Source organism: Sesamum indicum, linkage group LG9, assembly GCF_000512975.1.
Source record: "Sesamum indicum cultivar Zhongzhi No. 13 linkage group LG9, S_indicum_v1.0, whole genome shotgun sequence".
In the NCBI taxonomy this organism is placed as follows: domain Eukaryota; kingdom Viridiplantae; phylum Streptophyta; class Magnoliopsida; order Lamiales; family Pedaliaceae; genus Sesamum; species Sesamum indicum.
The window spans coordinates 12,280,730-12,297,369 of NC_026153.1; the positions used below are offsets into that span (position 1 = coordinate 12,280,730).

The 16,640-nt window shown below is 33.2% G+C and overlaps 1 protein-coding gene across 1 annotated transcript; it reads left to right on the forward strand.

Moving 5' to 3' along the window:
* On the forward strand, nt 2,457-3,203 carry LOC105171263 (monothiol glutaredoxin-S6-like). Its single transcript, XM_011092321.2, has one exon. It carries the CDS (start codon nt 2,669-2,671, stop codon nt 2,975-2,977), a length of 309 nt encoding a protein of 102 aa, XP_011090623.1. The 5' UTR covers nt 2,457-2,668; the 3' UTR covers nt 2,978-3,203.

Genomic DNA, 16,640 nt, shown 5'->3' on the forward strand with positions numbered 1-16,640 from the left:
ACACACAAGTATCAGGTAAGGGGCATTTAATTGTGAGGATCAAGGTTTTCCAATTTTTGACAATTGTCACACGATTTACAGAATAAATATGCATTTTGAACATATTTGGCCAAAACAAGCCACACTCTAACACTTTTTGAGCCGTCCTTTTTGGTCCAAAATGACCTCCACATGCATATGAATGACAAAATTCAAAAATAGAGAAAATTTCAATTTTGGGTACACACCTTCGTATGATTTGATCTAAGCAAAATTTCCACAGGTAAGGCTTGATAGAATTTTTGCTGCAGCCACCACTCGCCGCCTATCACCGTCGCACGCTTGATAGAGGTGTCCAAGATTTGATTTTTTTGAGTTGGGCTTCCTTGAATCTTCATCTAATTGTAAGTTTCTGTTGTTAGACTTAATAAAATGCCCAAGAAGTTATGAATCTTGAGGCATTCTTACACCTAGAGCTGTTCGTTTCTCTATTCTTGTATTCTGTTTTCTTGATTTTCTTTTCCATCTCTGTGTTACTGTGTATTTCTCATTTCTGTGGATGAGGAGGCACTAAAATTGAAGCTAAGTATCTTGAGTCACTTGTTAACTAGGATTCATCTAATGTTGAGGGATATTGCTATGATAGGGATTAGCAATATCCCTTTCAAATCCACTTCCCAATCCTTGGGCCTCTTTTGACAGTAAGCCTCCACTTAGTTAATTAGAAAAATTTTAGAGGGTTCATGTTGAGGGATATTGCTATGATTGTTGCTTTGGCTGCAAAATCCTCACAGCTCTACTTGTTGATGTATAACTTGTTTCTCAATGAGTAAGATAGCTGGTTTGGAACTTCTGCTGCTGTAGATTAGATCATATAGTTCTCTACTTCTCTTCTAATAAATTCCTTAAAAGATGAAGTGATCGCAAATGGAGTTCAACGTCTGTTGTTTCTGCACATTGAAACAATTCTTAATCTTTTTTCGGCATTTCTGAGAAGTGATTTACATTTTCTTGTGACAATAGGACGGACCAAAATGGACTTTAAATAAATAAACCAGAGGAAGAGAACGGTTGAAACCACTTCATGAAGCTGATATGTTCTGCTATTTTCAGGCAAACTGCCTTGAATTTGTTCAAAGTTGATTTTGACATGTCAGATTTACAGTAGTTTGATTTTCAAAATGGCTACAATTCCAAGTTTGGCAGTTGTTTTGATTGTTTCACAAGGATTCAACCAAATGAAAGGGATATTGCTAATTATCAAGTCAATATCTACTTTAGTGGCTTTAGCTTGCAAAAGTATATCGAAGATTCATAGCTCAATTTCTCATTACGATTTATTTTTTTCAATTATTTATTCCTAGATTCGAGATTAACTTCAGCTTCAAATGCTAACGTGTTGTTTTGCAGGTCTTATTTTTCAAATTCTTTTATTCGACTAGTACAAGTTCATCACTCAAATTCAAGCTTATTGGATCCGTGCTGAAATCTTACGCATCATTTGTAAATTCTGGCACTGAAAGGACCAAATCATGAAAAATTAAAAGTTACAGATCCTATTTATTACCTTATAAAGATAAAGCACGAAAACGCAAAAATGCTATAGTTATCATACCAAAAATACATTTAAGCCTATTTTATAGATATTTGATGAAATTAATTGTTTTTAGTATTTAATCTTTATACTAACTTTTTAAAGATTTTGATATTTAGCTAATATATTTAAAAATAAAATTATTTAATTTTTTCAATATATAATCTTTATACAGTTAGTCTTGCATGGTATCCCTAAAATTCAAATGACCTAAACTGATGGCCTAAGCAGCCCAAGGAAAAGATGAAACAGGCACAACCTTCATGAAAATGTAGCTAGAGAATCAAGATGAGGATAAGAACCATTACAGCACATAATAATCCTCCATATCTTGAATGCATGCAACAGAGATTGACTCAGAAAAAGTTGTTCTTTTTGCTTTTTAGTGCTCTATACTGTACTGGAGAATGTGGTCATCCAGTACCTTCTTCCAGTACGTACGGACATTATATCTTATGTCTAGATCTTAGCAATCTCAAGAGTCGTTAGGAATATGTTCTACAGACCTTCACGTTGTGTTCCTTTGTTGTGATCAGCAGCAATAAGAATCTTTAGCTGGATGAAAAAGATGTCCAACAAGCTGATAAACCTTAGCAAACACCTTTTCCTGTTCTCAGCGGCCTTTCCAAATCTTGAAAATTTGGACGGTGTGTGGTATTCTCAGATCGCATATCTAAACCAAAATTCAAAACAGGATAAAAGATTAATCGGGACACGTACACAGTAGAAAATTTGTCATATATAGCAATATTTTGTCGACGTCGTTAGCCCAGAAAAGAAAAAAAAAATATTCCAGCAGAATATCATAAAGGTTATTACCTTTATACTCTTGCAACTCTCCAGAAACAATTCCTTTGCATGCAACTTGCAATTCAGGACACCTCAAACCCTTTATCATCTAACGATCAAAGCCACAATCCAAGCATATTTTCTGATATCTTCTTTGATCCGTTCCCCCTATATAAAGAGGTCGTCGTGGGAGCCCATCTGTTAACTCAAGATAGTGAGTCGAGCCTCACATCACACCATCACACATATATTGGCTGTCCTTACTACATATATCACTCAAACAATTCACGTTTTTTCCGACTAACGATGGACACGGTGATGAAGTTAGGGACTGAGCATCCAGTGGTGATATTCAGCAAAACCAGTTGCGGCATATCCCATACCGTAACTACACTTATCCGTGGATTCGGGGCGAAACTTGTGATCTATGAGCTCGATCAGCTCCCAAATGGACATGAAATAGAGATGGCATTGATGGCGTTAGGGTGCAACCCTAGCGTGCCGGCCGTGTTCATAGGGAAGCAATTCATCGGTGGATCGAATGAGATCATGAGCCTCTATATAAGGGGCAAGCTCAAGCCATTGCTCATCAATGCTAATGCTATATGGATATAGAGGAATTAACGGTGAAAAGGTTAAGTTCTTAATGTGCTATATGCCATAGTTTTTTTATGGCCTACGGTAGTCCATATTAGTAAGAGGGCTTCTGCTTCATATTCTGTAATTATTTCTCTTTCGGTTTATGACATATGCAAGAAGTAGTAATTCTCTTTCTTGCAAGAGTTTCCATGATCACCAGGTTGCAGTAATATGACAGTATACATATATATAATTAACCAAATTTGCCAATTCGGGCACTTCATTGCTATTGTCTATTGAACTTAATAAAAAATGCAATGATAGATTCAGTTTACTCACCCCATTGAACAAAATCTAGCTAATATTTTGATATTTTACTTGTAGAAGCAATGGTTTATGATATTGTATGAGGGTAATTTGGTCATTAAAACACTTATTTGATTTACGATAAATCAGTAATAAGTCAATTGGAGATAAATCTAGATTTTTTTTTTATTTTTTTGTTAATATAAGCAAATTCGTTTATCTTCGACTAATGATGGAACTTATTTGTTAGATGTAAGCAAATTTTAAAGGCATTAAATATAATTTTTCAAATTATAGGGATCTAGATATAATTATACTAAACCGCATAGGAGGGGAATGTAATTATCGTTTATTAATTTTTATCACCATAATTATTAACTATTACAAAATTAAAATAAATAATACTTCACATAACAAGACACAAGTCGAGTTGAAAACAAATATTATTATTCAAGCTTGATCGTGTTTAGTTTATTCAAATTCGACTGAAACAGTCATTTGAACATTGACATACAGAGAATAATAAGATTACCCCACATGTCCAGACTGGAGAATGAGTATATTGTGTCATGCATGAATTCTCTATTTTCCCTTGTCTTCACATTGGGTTCGTTATTTATTTCTGCATTTTCAATTTGCTGTCCAAAGACGCTTGCAACGGATGCTGGGACTCGATCGTGCACTATATATAGAAAAGGGTATTAGTCAAACATGATCGTGTGAACGAGCCTTGAAATGTTTTTTCAGTAAAATTGTAATTTCAGTCCTGTATTTTAAGGGATGGTGATTGTTGTCCTATAATAATGTACTGATGATTTTAATCCTATAATTCATAATTTTGTAGCAATTTTTGTCTGTCAAATAGAAATCGATTAAAGATCAGCCAGAACAATTATTGGAGTGTTCTTTTGCCATGTGGATGAGAATTTTGGATGTGGCATTTGATCTATATATTTTGGAGGAAAAATTTGGACATTTTGCATCTAATCACCGAATTATTGTTCATTCTATTGGGGTGTTAATTTTCTTCCAAAATGTCTAAATCTAATGTCATGATAGGCTAAATTGCCTTTACTATCCGTATATTAGGGGTAGCAAATCAGGAATTATAGTTAAGGGTGTAGCAAATAACATCCCAAAATTAAATTTTTTTTGGCTATTTAAGGACTCCAGCAATCGGAGTTTTCAAATGCACTCGAAACTGCTACCTGGACACAATTTAGGGTTCCAATTTGGGGGTTTTGCTGATATGGTTGTGGGGTTGTAAATAATTGCCAACTAAGCTGCTGACATGGCTGTGGTGTAGGAAAATATTTGCCAAGTTACTCGTTAACGTGGAAATGAAAATAAAACAAAAAGAAAAAAAATGAAAATAAAACAAAAAGGCAAAGATTGAAACGCGTACACTATCACTTTCTCTCCCAAATTGACACAAAAGAATCCTAATCCCTAAAAATCCCGAACCCTAATCTTTGATCACAATACCTGAAGAAGACGATTAAGCAATTAAACGGCGAATAGAGAGTACCAAAGGCGAGAAGATGGTGGCTATAAGGAGTAAACGACACCTAAACCTCCCACCTCCTTTATACAGTAAGTTTGGCGATTCTTGTCTGTGGCCCCCCATTGCCCCTTTCCTCCTCCTAAATATTATACGAATTTTGCAGCCCCTCTTGGTCCCCTACTGCTTGTGCATTTTAATGGTTTGAGGGAAAACATGTGGGAAAGCATGTGTATGCATATATTATATTTCTGTATCAGTATGTGGGGCATTAAGAAATTAATTTTTATTTGTTTTTTCTATTTTTAGTATGTGTAGTTGGGAGAATATTCGCATCAATAGTTTTTTTTTTTTTTTTTTGCTTAGTCTGTTGGTGATATTTCTGATTTAGGATTTTTTTTTTTTGATTTTTTATTTACAGATCCTAACAATAGTTCAACTACTGTCACATATTATTATGGGGGGAAATTTAGCCCAACTAATTGTATTGTACCTTATTATACTGGTGGTGAGATAGCTAAGTTTGACTATGTAGAGTCAACTCATCTATGTTTTGCAAGACTTAATTTGTTCTGTGATAAATTAGGGTTGGTTGGTGATAAGAGATATTACAAGAAAGTAAAAATTGATTTTCAGCTCCTAACTATAGATTCACAATGTTTAGAGTTGGGGAGGGAGTACAGGATGCTAGGGATGTTCCTGTATATGTTGAGATGTTTGGTGACTTGGAGGTTGGTGTTGATGTAGATGAGGATAGTGACAGGGGTAGAAGGAAGGAGGCTGTTGATGTAGATGAGGAGAGGGGTAGAGGAGATTAGGGGTGGGCGAACGGATCGGGTTTTTCGGATCCTGACCCGACCCGATCGGGTAAAGGCTAAACGGATCGGGTTTCTGGGGACTATTCCCAATCGGTTCGGGTTCGAATATTAAATCACCACCCAAAAAACCCAATCGGGTACCCGATTGAGAGAAGGGAAAAAAGGGGTACGATTGAGAGATTGGATATTTCAAGCAAAAGAATCTTAGAAAACCCTTCTAGTTCTAGCCGCTGCTACCCGTTTCTACTTCCTTGCTAGCTGCTACTACCGTTGTTGCTGCCAAAGAATCTTAGAAAACCCTTCTAGTTCTAGCTACTACTACCCGTTTCTACTTCCTTGCTAGCTGCTACTGTCGTTGTTGCTGCCGTTGCTGCTGTATTTGAGCTCTAAGGTGAGATTGGCAATCAATAAAAACTCAATCTTTGCTCAAAATTCCACGCTATTTACTTATTTTCTTTGGGCTCTTTCTGTTTATGATCCATTTTTGGTTTCTTGATTGAATGGTTGATTTTCTTGATTATGTAGTGGGTTTCATGTGGGTTTTAGTTTCAGTTGTGTTTGGCTCTGAATTTTGGGGTTCTACAGTCGATCATTGAAGTAATCAAGATTTTGGGGTTTGGTTGATTTTGGTCATAGTTTTAAAGATGTGGGCTTTTCTTCATTGTTCTTCAGCCTGATCACTGTCTGTTACCGTCTACTGCATTAACTTGTGTTTTTCTATTATTTGAGTCTTCAGTTTTACCTTAGAACTCTCTGTTGATGTAGAATCTTGTGATTTGTTCAGCATGATTTGGATGCAATTCAAATTTAACTAGCTTGAGAACCAATTGTTTTGTTCTTTTTACACCTTATTTTTCACTATTATTATAGTAGTAGCTGAATTTTATAGTGTCTTGTTTGCAAATTATTGTTAATCGATAATATGGTATAGAAATTAATGTAAGCTTTTGTTGATTTTGCATCTAGTTTAGCTGCTATGAATAGTTGAATATTATTGCTTCTATGGACATAATTCGTAGTGGATTCTGAGAACTCTGATTTTAGCTCTCCTTCATTGCTAATATTTCTCAAAACTCTGATTTTAGCATATTTCTAGCATATTAACTAGTTATGAGAGAAGCAACTAGTTAAGTTTTAGCATAATTTTAGCATATATCTCAAAAGTCAAAACTTTAATTTTTGACAAGGTAATAGAACGGTAGAACCTCATTGTATAATGTAACATTTTTAATTTGTTTGACTTTCTCTAATAGTTCTTCCACTTTATATGTTTAATGCTTGATAGGTCGAGGACTCGAGAATGAAAATGTGATTTGAGCTTATTGCTTTTTCAGTCTGTAGGGATTACGATTTAGGATGCCTTAGCTTTATTGTTGTTACTGAAATGATTTTAAAAAATATCTGATAATTATGGATGTGATTGAACTCTTTTTTTTGGGTATTTATGTAAAGCTTTAAGTATTTGTGTCAATAAGTTACATTTTAGACTTACATGGATTTACTTTAGTGAATGAAGTTTATTTTGAAAAATTCATTTTTTGAAGCTGACAAAACTCAAACCCGAACCCGACGGGTACCCGATTAGTTGGGTATCCGACTCAGTTGGGTTCGGGTTCATTTTTTTTCCAACCCGACCCGAATTACTCGAACCCGAAAAACCCAACCCGACTTCTACCCCTAGAGGAGATGATGTTCTTGATGTAGATGAGAATGCAGATTTGTTTGATTCTGACTATGATTTATCAACAGTGGTAGATGATGATGACATATTATTTGTTGATTATGTGGATGATAAAACAACTTCAGATTAACCGATTGATGATAAAAACCTAATTGATTGTCTAAGTGGGTCTAGTGATGATGGTGAAACAAATATTATGGGTGATGAAATTGATCTAAATAAAAATAAAGTCAGTGATGATGAGCAAAGTGAATGTAGCTACCCTATTTTTAATCCTACTGAAAAATTTGATCCAACATTTGTATCGGGGATGATGTTTAGCATAAATGGTGAGATTAGAAAAGCTATTCAGTCTCATGCAATTAAGACAAGAAAATATATAATTTACACAAAAACTGACCTAAACAGATACTATGCTAAATGTAGTGATACAGATTGTATTGGAGGTTACATGCTCGTAAAGTAAAAGATGAATGCACTTTTCAAATTAGGGATTACAACCTTAAATACAAGTGTGCTAGGACTTTCAATCTTAAAAATGTAAAGTCTAGGTGGCTCTGTGATAAATATCTTGACAAATTCAAATCAGATCTCAAGAGGTCTGTGAAGGGTTTTAGAATGGATGCTATAAATGAGATTAGATGTCATATCTCTAAAGATCAAGCTTATAGGGCCAAAAGAAAAGCATTGAAAAAGCTTGAGGGAAGTCCTGAGTACCAATACACAAGACTTTGGGATTATGCAGATGAGATAGAAGAACCAATCCAGGTAGCACTGTCATTATGGGGACTGAAGATGTGGGAGGGGAAAACAAATTCAGTAAGTTTTATGTATGTTTTGCAGCAATGAAAACTGATTTTAGGGAAGGGTGTAGGAAGATAATTGGTCTAGATGGGTGCCACTTAAAGGGGCCTCATGGGGAAATCTTTTAACTGCAGTAGGGGTGGACCAAAACAACAATCTTTACCCAATTGCATATGCTGTTGTAAACACAGAATCAAGGGAAACTTGGGAGTGATTTTTTATATTGTTGAAAACTGATTTCAGTATTGAAAATCAGAATGAATATGTCTTTATGTCTGACAAATAGAAAGGATTAATTCAAACTTTTCAAGAAGTGTTACATACTGCAGCTCATAGGTTCTATGTAAGGCATATGCACAGTAACTTCAGAACTGCAGGTTTGAGAGGATTGGCATTCAAGCATGCCTTATGTAGAGTTGCAAAGGCATGTACCAAAGGGGAGTTTAAGGATAGAATGAGAGATATCCAAGTTCTTGATCAAACTGCTTTTGATTGGTTTTTTTGATAAACCTCTTGAACAATGGAGTAGGTCACACTTTAGTGCTAATGTAAAGTGTAACACGTTGCTGAACAATTGTTGTGAGACCTTCAATATGATGATACTGAATGCTTGGGAGAAGCCAATATTGACTATGCTAGAGTGGATAAGGGAATTTTTTATGAAGAGATTGCAGGAAAATAGGGACATGGCTGAAGAAAAGTGGAAAGGAAGAATCTACCCAAGAATAATAAAAATCCTTGACAAATATATAGAAAAAGTTGGTGACTGTATTCCCATCAAAGCTAATAATTTTTATTATCAGATATCATGCTTTGATTGTGGTCAATATGCAGTGGACTTGTCAAGGAAAACATGCAGTTGTAGGAAGTGGGAACTTAGTGGGATTCCCTGTAAGCATGCCATCTCAGCAATTTTCAATCAGAAAGATGATCCTGAAGATTACATTGATGATTGTTATTCTGTAATTGCTTATAAGAGGATATATGCAAGTGCAATAATGCCAATAGGTGGTGAGAATTAGTGGAATGAGACATGTTTCATACCTCCATTGCCACCAAGGTTTGGCAGAAGGGGAGGTAGACCTTCCAGTGCAAGAAGAAGAGATCCACATGAGCTTATGATGAAGAAGAAAAAAGGGAAAAGAGGTAACGGAGTGAAGCTGAAAAGACAACAGACAACAGTTAAATGCTCTAAGTGTGGCTAGGAAAAGTATAATGCAAGGACATGCCCAAATAAAGATCAAACACAAACAAATGAAGAAATTACAGACTTGACCATTGAAGAAACAGTTGTAGATGTCTTTGGAGCTCAAGAAGCTTTACATCTTTTTGCAGCTTTCTACATGTCTACCCCCAATTACTGTAAGTATTCCTTTACATCTTTTTGCAGCTTTCTTTCACAATTTATTTGACATTTGTCCCTATTCATGCAGAGCCTTGTCACCTCACAATCTGCAGAAAATGAGATCTTTACTACACTCCAAGTGACCAACCCAGTTTCCAACTCTCCCCAGTACACTAAGGGACCTTCAATGTACACTCAACTACAGACTGTTGGACATCCCAGTGCAATATCAAGGGTAAATATTAGAGCCCCACCTCCTATGCTTGGTAGTCAATACAGTGTCACACAACATTCAGTCCAAGAACACTTTCCAATTATCATGCAAGGGGGAAGGAAATTCATCACACTATCAAACTTGCAGAGATTAAGCTCAAAAGGTCCTCCAGGAAGCAGTAGCAACAACTCTGTAGAAAAATAGACTTGATTTGTACTTTTCACTTGTCTGGGATTTTGGCTTATTTGTAAGGTAGACATGTAGTTTTTGGCAATGGTTTGATACCTTATGATTGGCAGGGTTTTGTAGTTTTTGTGAGCCCTTTTGATTGCCATTGTTTGGCAAACTTATTCAAACATGTTTTGAGGTGATCATGTTAATATAATCATCTATTACTACCTTTTTTTATGTCTTTATTGTTTTTAATTTAATCTATTACTTAATGTTTATAGCTTATTATATTCGCAGGTTTTAACTTAAGACAATATAAACATTAAGGAACAAACAAATGCATTACTAATCCATAAAAATAAAATTCATAATCCTTACTAATCTAACTTTTACATAGCAAAACACCATCAATTACATAAACAGAGAAATCCACTTCCTTACACAAATTAATCCATTTATGCACAACTTCCTAGCTTCCGAATAAAAATAATAAAAAAAAACCATGAAAAGGCAAGCAACTTGAAGTAAAATTTCATCTTCTTTTTCATCTTTGTCTTCTCCATTTCTAGTTGATTCATCTTCCTCACCAACCTAAGAATTACAGACCTTGCTCTTGAGCACATTGGAGGATCTTCCCACTGGAAAAATCTACACCCATTATTCTACATTTTTCACCAAAAAAAAATAAAAATTAGAGAGTACGAAAAATGGAAAAAAAGAAAGGAAAAAACGAACTGCTCTCTACATACCTTGTAGTCATGGCATGAACGGAATCATCTACCTGGATTTTGGTCAGTCCAAGATGTGCGAATGTAAGCTAGCTTACCACAATAACAATGTGTCCAACTGGGCATGGAAGACATCATGCAATCTTCGCACAATCGGGCTCGGAGCAGGGGAAAATGGTGGCGGGTTGGGGTCAATCGTCTTCTTCAGCTTCATGGATGGGGAGTGTTGGGGGTTAAGGATTTTTGTCTGAGAGAATGCTTCGGTCGATTTCAGATGGAAGAGATTTCTTCTTTTATTTTGGGTTTTATTTTTTTTTTCTTTTGTGTTTTTTTAGCTTAGTTGGCAATTATTTACAACCCCACAGCCACGTCAGCAAAATCCCCAAATTGGACCCCTAAATTGTGTCCAGATAAGCAGTTTCAGGCGCATTTGAAAACTCCGGTTGCCGGAGTCCTTAAATAGCCAAAAAAAATTAATTTTGGGATGTTATTTGCTTAACTACAGTCCCTGATTTGCTACCCTCTAATATACGGGGCAGTAAATGCAATTTAGCCTGTCACGATAAGCTGTCATTTCCCAAATTGACATTTAATTTGCAAAAACACCTTTCTTCCCTCCGGATTTTATGTTGATTTCTATCGAAAGAATAATTAAAATGCCGCAAAATCGCATTACAGGATAATTTTAATATTGTCACTAATTATACAAATTTAATGATAAGATTTTTATGTTATTGAGTATTTCTTAATTGAACTACTCAAAACAAATTAAATAAATAAATTATAGAAATAATTAATATCATTAGCCACTTTTCTTACTAACTAAAAGATTATATACCAAAATAATATTTTCAGTAACGAATTAATGGAATAGTTAATATAAGTAATTAAATTAATTAATCAAGTTTAAATCAACACTGGAAAAAAAAGAAAAAAGAGCGAGATCTGGATGAACTTATCCGCCCACATATGAATGACTTGCGTGTGATAAAGTTGGAATTTTTTAGAAGTTCAAATTTTAATGGAGTGCATAATTACTTACAGATGAAAGGCATACATCTGAGTGAATAATCACAGTCGTACCATGACCTATTGGCAGCAACAAAATGAGATACGGTAAACATCTAACAATCAACTCAAGCAATTTTCGAATTTTAGGGCAGATGGACCCGTCAAAAAGCGGGTAAAATATATTTTTACTCCCATAAGTGGATTGTTTCCAATTTTCGTCCCACACTCAGGTCAATTCGCACATTGAGTCCCATATGTGGTTTTTTCTTCAACTTGATGACCATTGAGGGATTTCCGTCCAATTGATAACGGCAGTTGCTCTCTCCGTTAGTCAATACAATCAAAATAAGGGTAAATTACATTTGTAGTCCCATGAGTGAATCTATTTCTAATTTTGGTCCCACACTCAGGCCAATTCGCAAATTTACGTGTGGGGCCAAAATTGAAAACAGGTCTACTTATGGGACCAAAATTGAAAGCAGGTCCACTTATTGGGACCAAAATTGAAAGTAGGTCCACTTATGGGACCAAAATTGAAATCAGATCCACTTATGTGATCAAAATTGGAAACATGTCTACTTATGAAATCAAAGATATAATTTACCCTACGACGAAGTGAACAATATCAAAATAAATAGGACCTATTGGATACGAATATGTACTCTATAAGTCGCTCCGAACGTTATTTCAGAATGAATACTAGAATTCCTCAAAGACTAGGAGAATATTCATGTTGCAGCACTTGACACTATAGAGTTTCGAAAACCCATTTCGTCGAAATAAATGACCGAATATCATACTCATTTTGGTACAAGTCAATGAACAATTTAGTAAAACGTTTTATTCAAAAAGAAAATAGCATCTTTTGTATGTATATATACACATGCAAGTTATACAAATATTTCTCCAATTTTACAAATATTAATCTAATTTTAGTCGCACTCACCATAAGCCCGCGTGATAAGATGTGATCTATAGCAAAATTGATCTTGAAAAATAAAATTAATCATTCATCTGAAAGCCCACTTATACCAATATCCTTAAAAGTATGAGCATAATAATCCAATCGAAATTAATAAACTTAATTAATTGATAATTAGTATTTATATAATTTACACCTTCAACAAGTGATAACTATTATATTTACTTGATAAATGCTTAATTCGGTTAAATAAGTAATTGACAAATACTATTTACAAAAGAACAAAGCACAAAAATTAAAAAGCAAAGCAATTAAAATGATATTAGAATAATTAAATAATTTTAAACTATATTAATTGCAATTAGTCAATATAAGTTTACTAAATAATCAAATAATCCTTGATTTAAAATAATTGATATAGGAGCCATGTTATTGAGGTTGTATAGGATACTTCAATAGTATTTATCTTTTTGCTTAATATGCAATATTTATTTAATACTAGCATCAATTCTATTAAGAATGCTAAGAAAACGAAATTCCTAAAAATTTTAAATCAACTAAATATATGGACAATTCCTAAATTCAGTCCTAGATTTATTTATAATTTTGGATTATTTAACTTTTGAAAAATTAAACAAATAGTAAGAACTACTGAAAAATCTATAGCCCTGGACAATGAAGAAAAAGTAATAAAACTTTTAGATGCTATGGATATAAGATAGGGAAAAGTATTATTTTAGTCCGCTAAGTATGCCTAGTTCTAATTTTAGTCCGATAACTATGCCCATTTTTGTTTAGGTCCAGTAACTTAAGAAATTGCTTACTTTTAGTCCTCTGGTAGATTTTCGGACAATTTTAGCCCTATGCAACTTTTGAAAGTCAGTTTTAGTCTATATGCACTCATAGGGGTAAAACTATTCGAAAATCTGCCAGAAGATTAAAAGTAAGCATACTCTTAATCCTAATTGCAAAATAAAAGATAACAAATCTTTGGAATAAATAATATTTTTTTAGACAAATCTACATAACTACAGAATTAATATTAGAAGACAAATAAAATAGAGTGCATAAAGTTTCCAGAAAAAATTGAATGATCGAAAAAGAAGTCCCCAATTTAAGTAATACTGAAATCAATTACGCGAATAATATTTTTAATCAACTAAAGTATTTAAGGAGTAATTCTTTAAAATATTCTATAATATGGAAGTAATATCCCCATCTAGAGCATCCACATCTCAGATTATGGAAGAAAATAGTCTAAACAGTTCAAATATAATAAGGTTGAAGAAATTAAAATAAAGTCTAATAATATTGTTAAAGGAGTTTATAAAAACCCCAAACTAAATTAAGAATTAACTTCGAAAATAGATTATTGTTTATAAATGAATATTCTAGATTTAATTGATTTCAAAACAGAAATCCCATTTTGGCGAGCGTGGCTCGGTCTCATGCACTCACGTCTCTCAACCTCCCTCTCGAATAGGCGGCTCGATGTAGATTATTCAAATCTAATAAATTTTAAACCTGGATATCTAGTGAGGAAAGAAATTCAAAAAGAATTTTTCAAAAAAAGATGGGACCATTTAGAAAGTGGTTTTTTTTTTTTTTTTTTTTGAAAATTTTGCTATATGGAATAAGAAAGTTGCTTTTGTTCCTTGCTTTATAAGTAAATATTAAAAACAATACTCAAATATTTTGGAGAAATTACTTTCTAGAGAATGGGAAAGTCATTAAATAATGTACTTCCCCCTCAACAACCCTTTAAAATGAACTCAAACAAATAGTAATTAATTTAAAGTATTTTTCAAATTAATTTAGTTTAATGGTCACAATGACGCAAATAAATAAATTATTGAAAAAAACAAAATTATACCAATCTATATCTAAATATTATAGGAGAACAGATTATAGAATTGAGTAATAAAATTAATAAAGTTATTGATTGTCAAAAAGAAATTACCTCAAATAAAATATCAATTGATGGCACAAATAAAGAAACTATATATAGCTAGATCCTCAGTTCAACCACCTCCAAACATTATAGGATTTAATTTAAAATCATGAGGAGAACTAGAGAAATTACTTGACCAAAAATTTAAAAAACTAAAATTAAGTACTTTAAATAATGACATAAATACTGAAAACTACAAAGAAAAGTGCTAAGAAGAAATAAATAAATTAGAGAAGTTTGCTAGAAATCCAAAGCAAACAAAATTTTACTACTTTAAGCCTACATCCCAAGATGTTCTTTATGAAGAACAAAAAATATTGACCAAAATAGATATAATGATAAACAAATTTATGAATAATATAGATGGCTTTCACTAAAAAAAAAAAAAGGAGATTTGGTACGGTCAGGGCAACCGTTTCAGAACTCATTCCATCTTGGAACAGGCTTTGAACACATAGGGAACTGACAATGAAAGATGACGTCATGTTCAATTTCTTTTTTTTTTTTTATAATTTTGAAACGGCTGAACCGTTCCAAAACGAGTTCCAAACAAAGAGTTACTAAATCTTTTCCAAACACCGGTCCAAAATAGTAATGGTAAATATTTGGAATTCTGTTCGGAAGATATTGTTAGAATTAGGGACAATCTTGAGTCAACCGTTTCTATATGTGTGGCAATGTATTTCCAAAAAATGACAGTTAGAAAATGTATTTCAAAATTAGGTACAATTTGGAACGACTTTGGAACACCCTTAATCAACTATGCGAAAAATTGTTCCAAATTATTAGTTTTATTTAAGAAGTCATATGTTTGTAAAACCGCTCCAAAATCCGGTACACATTAGAACGGTTTCTTTGTATTATTTCTTTAGTATTACTAAGATCATTCTAAATGAAATACAATGGCTATTTTTAACGGTAAAAAAAATCATTCCTAAAGTCGTTTCACTGACCATCTAAATCTAAACTAACAGCTAAATATGTGTTCCTGTACCCATTCCAAAGACCGTTTCAAATTTTCTTATGTATAAAGTGGACTAGATGGCTTCTACAAAACAAGAGCCAGAAGAGTCATCGATGACTCTCGATGAATCAAAGTTGTGTTTCAAGAGGATGAGACAATACCTACTCCACAAGTAGCGACGGATAACCATAATTAAGACCAGCATGACCCAAATAGTATTCAATTAGTCGTTGATCTTTCTATTGCTAATCAATAAGGAGCAGGTACATCCCAATGGGGGAACAGTGATTCTGATAACGAGTCTAACATAGCTTTGATGAGAATTACGAGACTGAAGAAGACAATAACTGTGATTGACATTTAGCATTTTTGTATCAAGTGTTTGTGTATTTTATGGATAGAAATTAGTATAAATTACAAAATTATCGATATTAATTTTTAAAAATAGTTGACCAGCTAATTTAGAAGTATAATTTGCAAACTTAATTTTTTTTAAAATAAAACATAATATTTTTTATTTAGGAACGGTAAAAAAATTAGAAAATCATTCCAGAGACCGTTCAAACGTGGAACAGACATTAAAAAAATAAATCGTTCCTAAATATATTACAATATCCTAAATAAAAAGGGAGAAAAAATCAAAATACAGAAATAGTTTGACCGTTCCAAAATAAGTTCCAACAAATTTAATTTCACGCCAAAGAAAAACTGGAGCTTATTTAAAATACATTAAATAAAATTAAATGAAATAAATATGAAAATATATTAAATAAATAACTATTGAAATATATTAAAAAAATAATAATTTTTGTAACTGCATTTGTAACAGCTTTTGTAACACACCAAGAACAGATAAAATCATCAAGCCCGTTACAAAGAATGTGCCAAAAAGAGTTACTAATTTCGAACTAGGTCATTCCAAAAATCGTTATAAAAGCAGTGAAAAGTACAATTACAAATGAAGTTGCAGAAATAGATACAATATAATTCAAACCCATTACAAAGAGTATTACGAAAACCGTTTCATATCAAACATAACCATACCTAAATGTTTTACAAAGTCCGTTACAATAACAATTAAATCAAATTCAACTGAGAAGTTACAAAAGCAATTCCAAATTTACGCTACAAAGACCGTTACAATTGTAATGATCTTCTGTAAAGCCGCTACAAAAAGTATGTAAGGCCTCTTTTAGCCACGATTGGCCTTTCCGTTACAAAAGTAGTTTCAAATAAAAAAGGCGTTATAAATTAATAGAAAAGCCATTCCAATAAAATGAATT

Excerpts from the sequence above, each read along its gene's own strand:
- LOC105171263 (XM_011092321.2), top strand. The coding sequence starts at position 2,669 with ATGGACACGGTGATGAAGTTAGGGACTGAGCATCCAGTGGTGATATTC.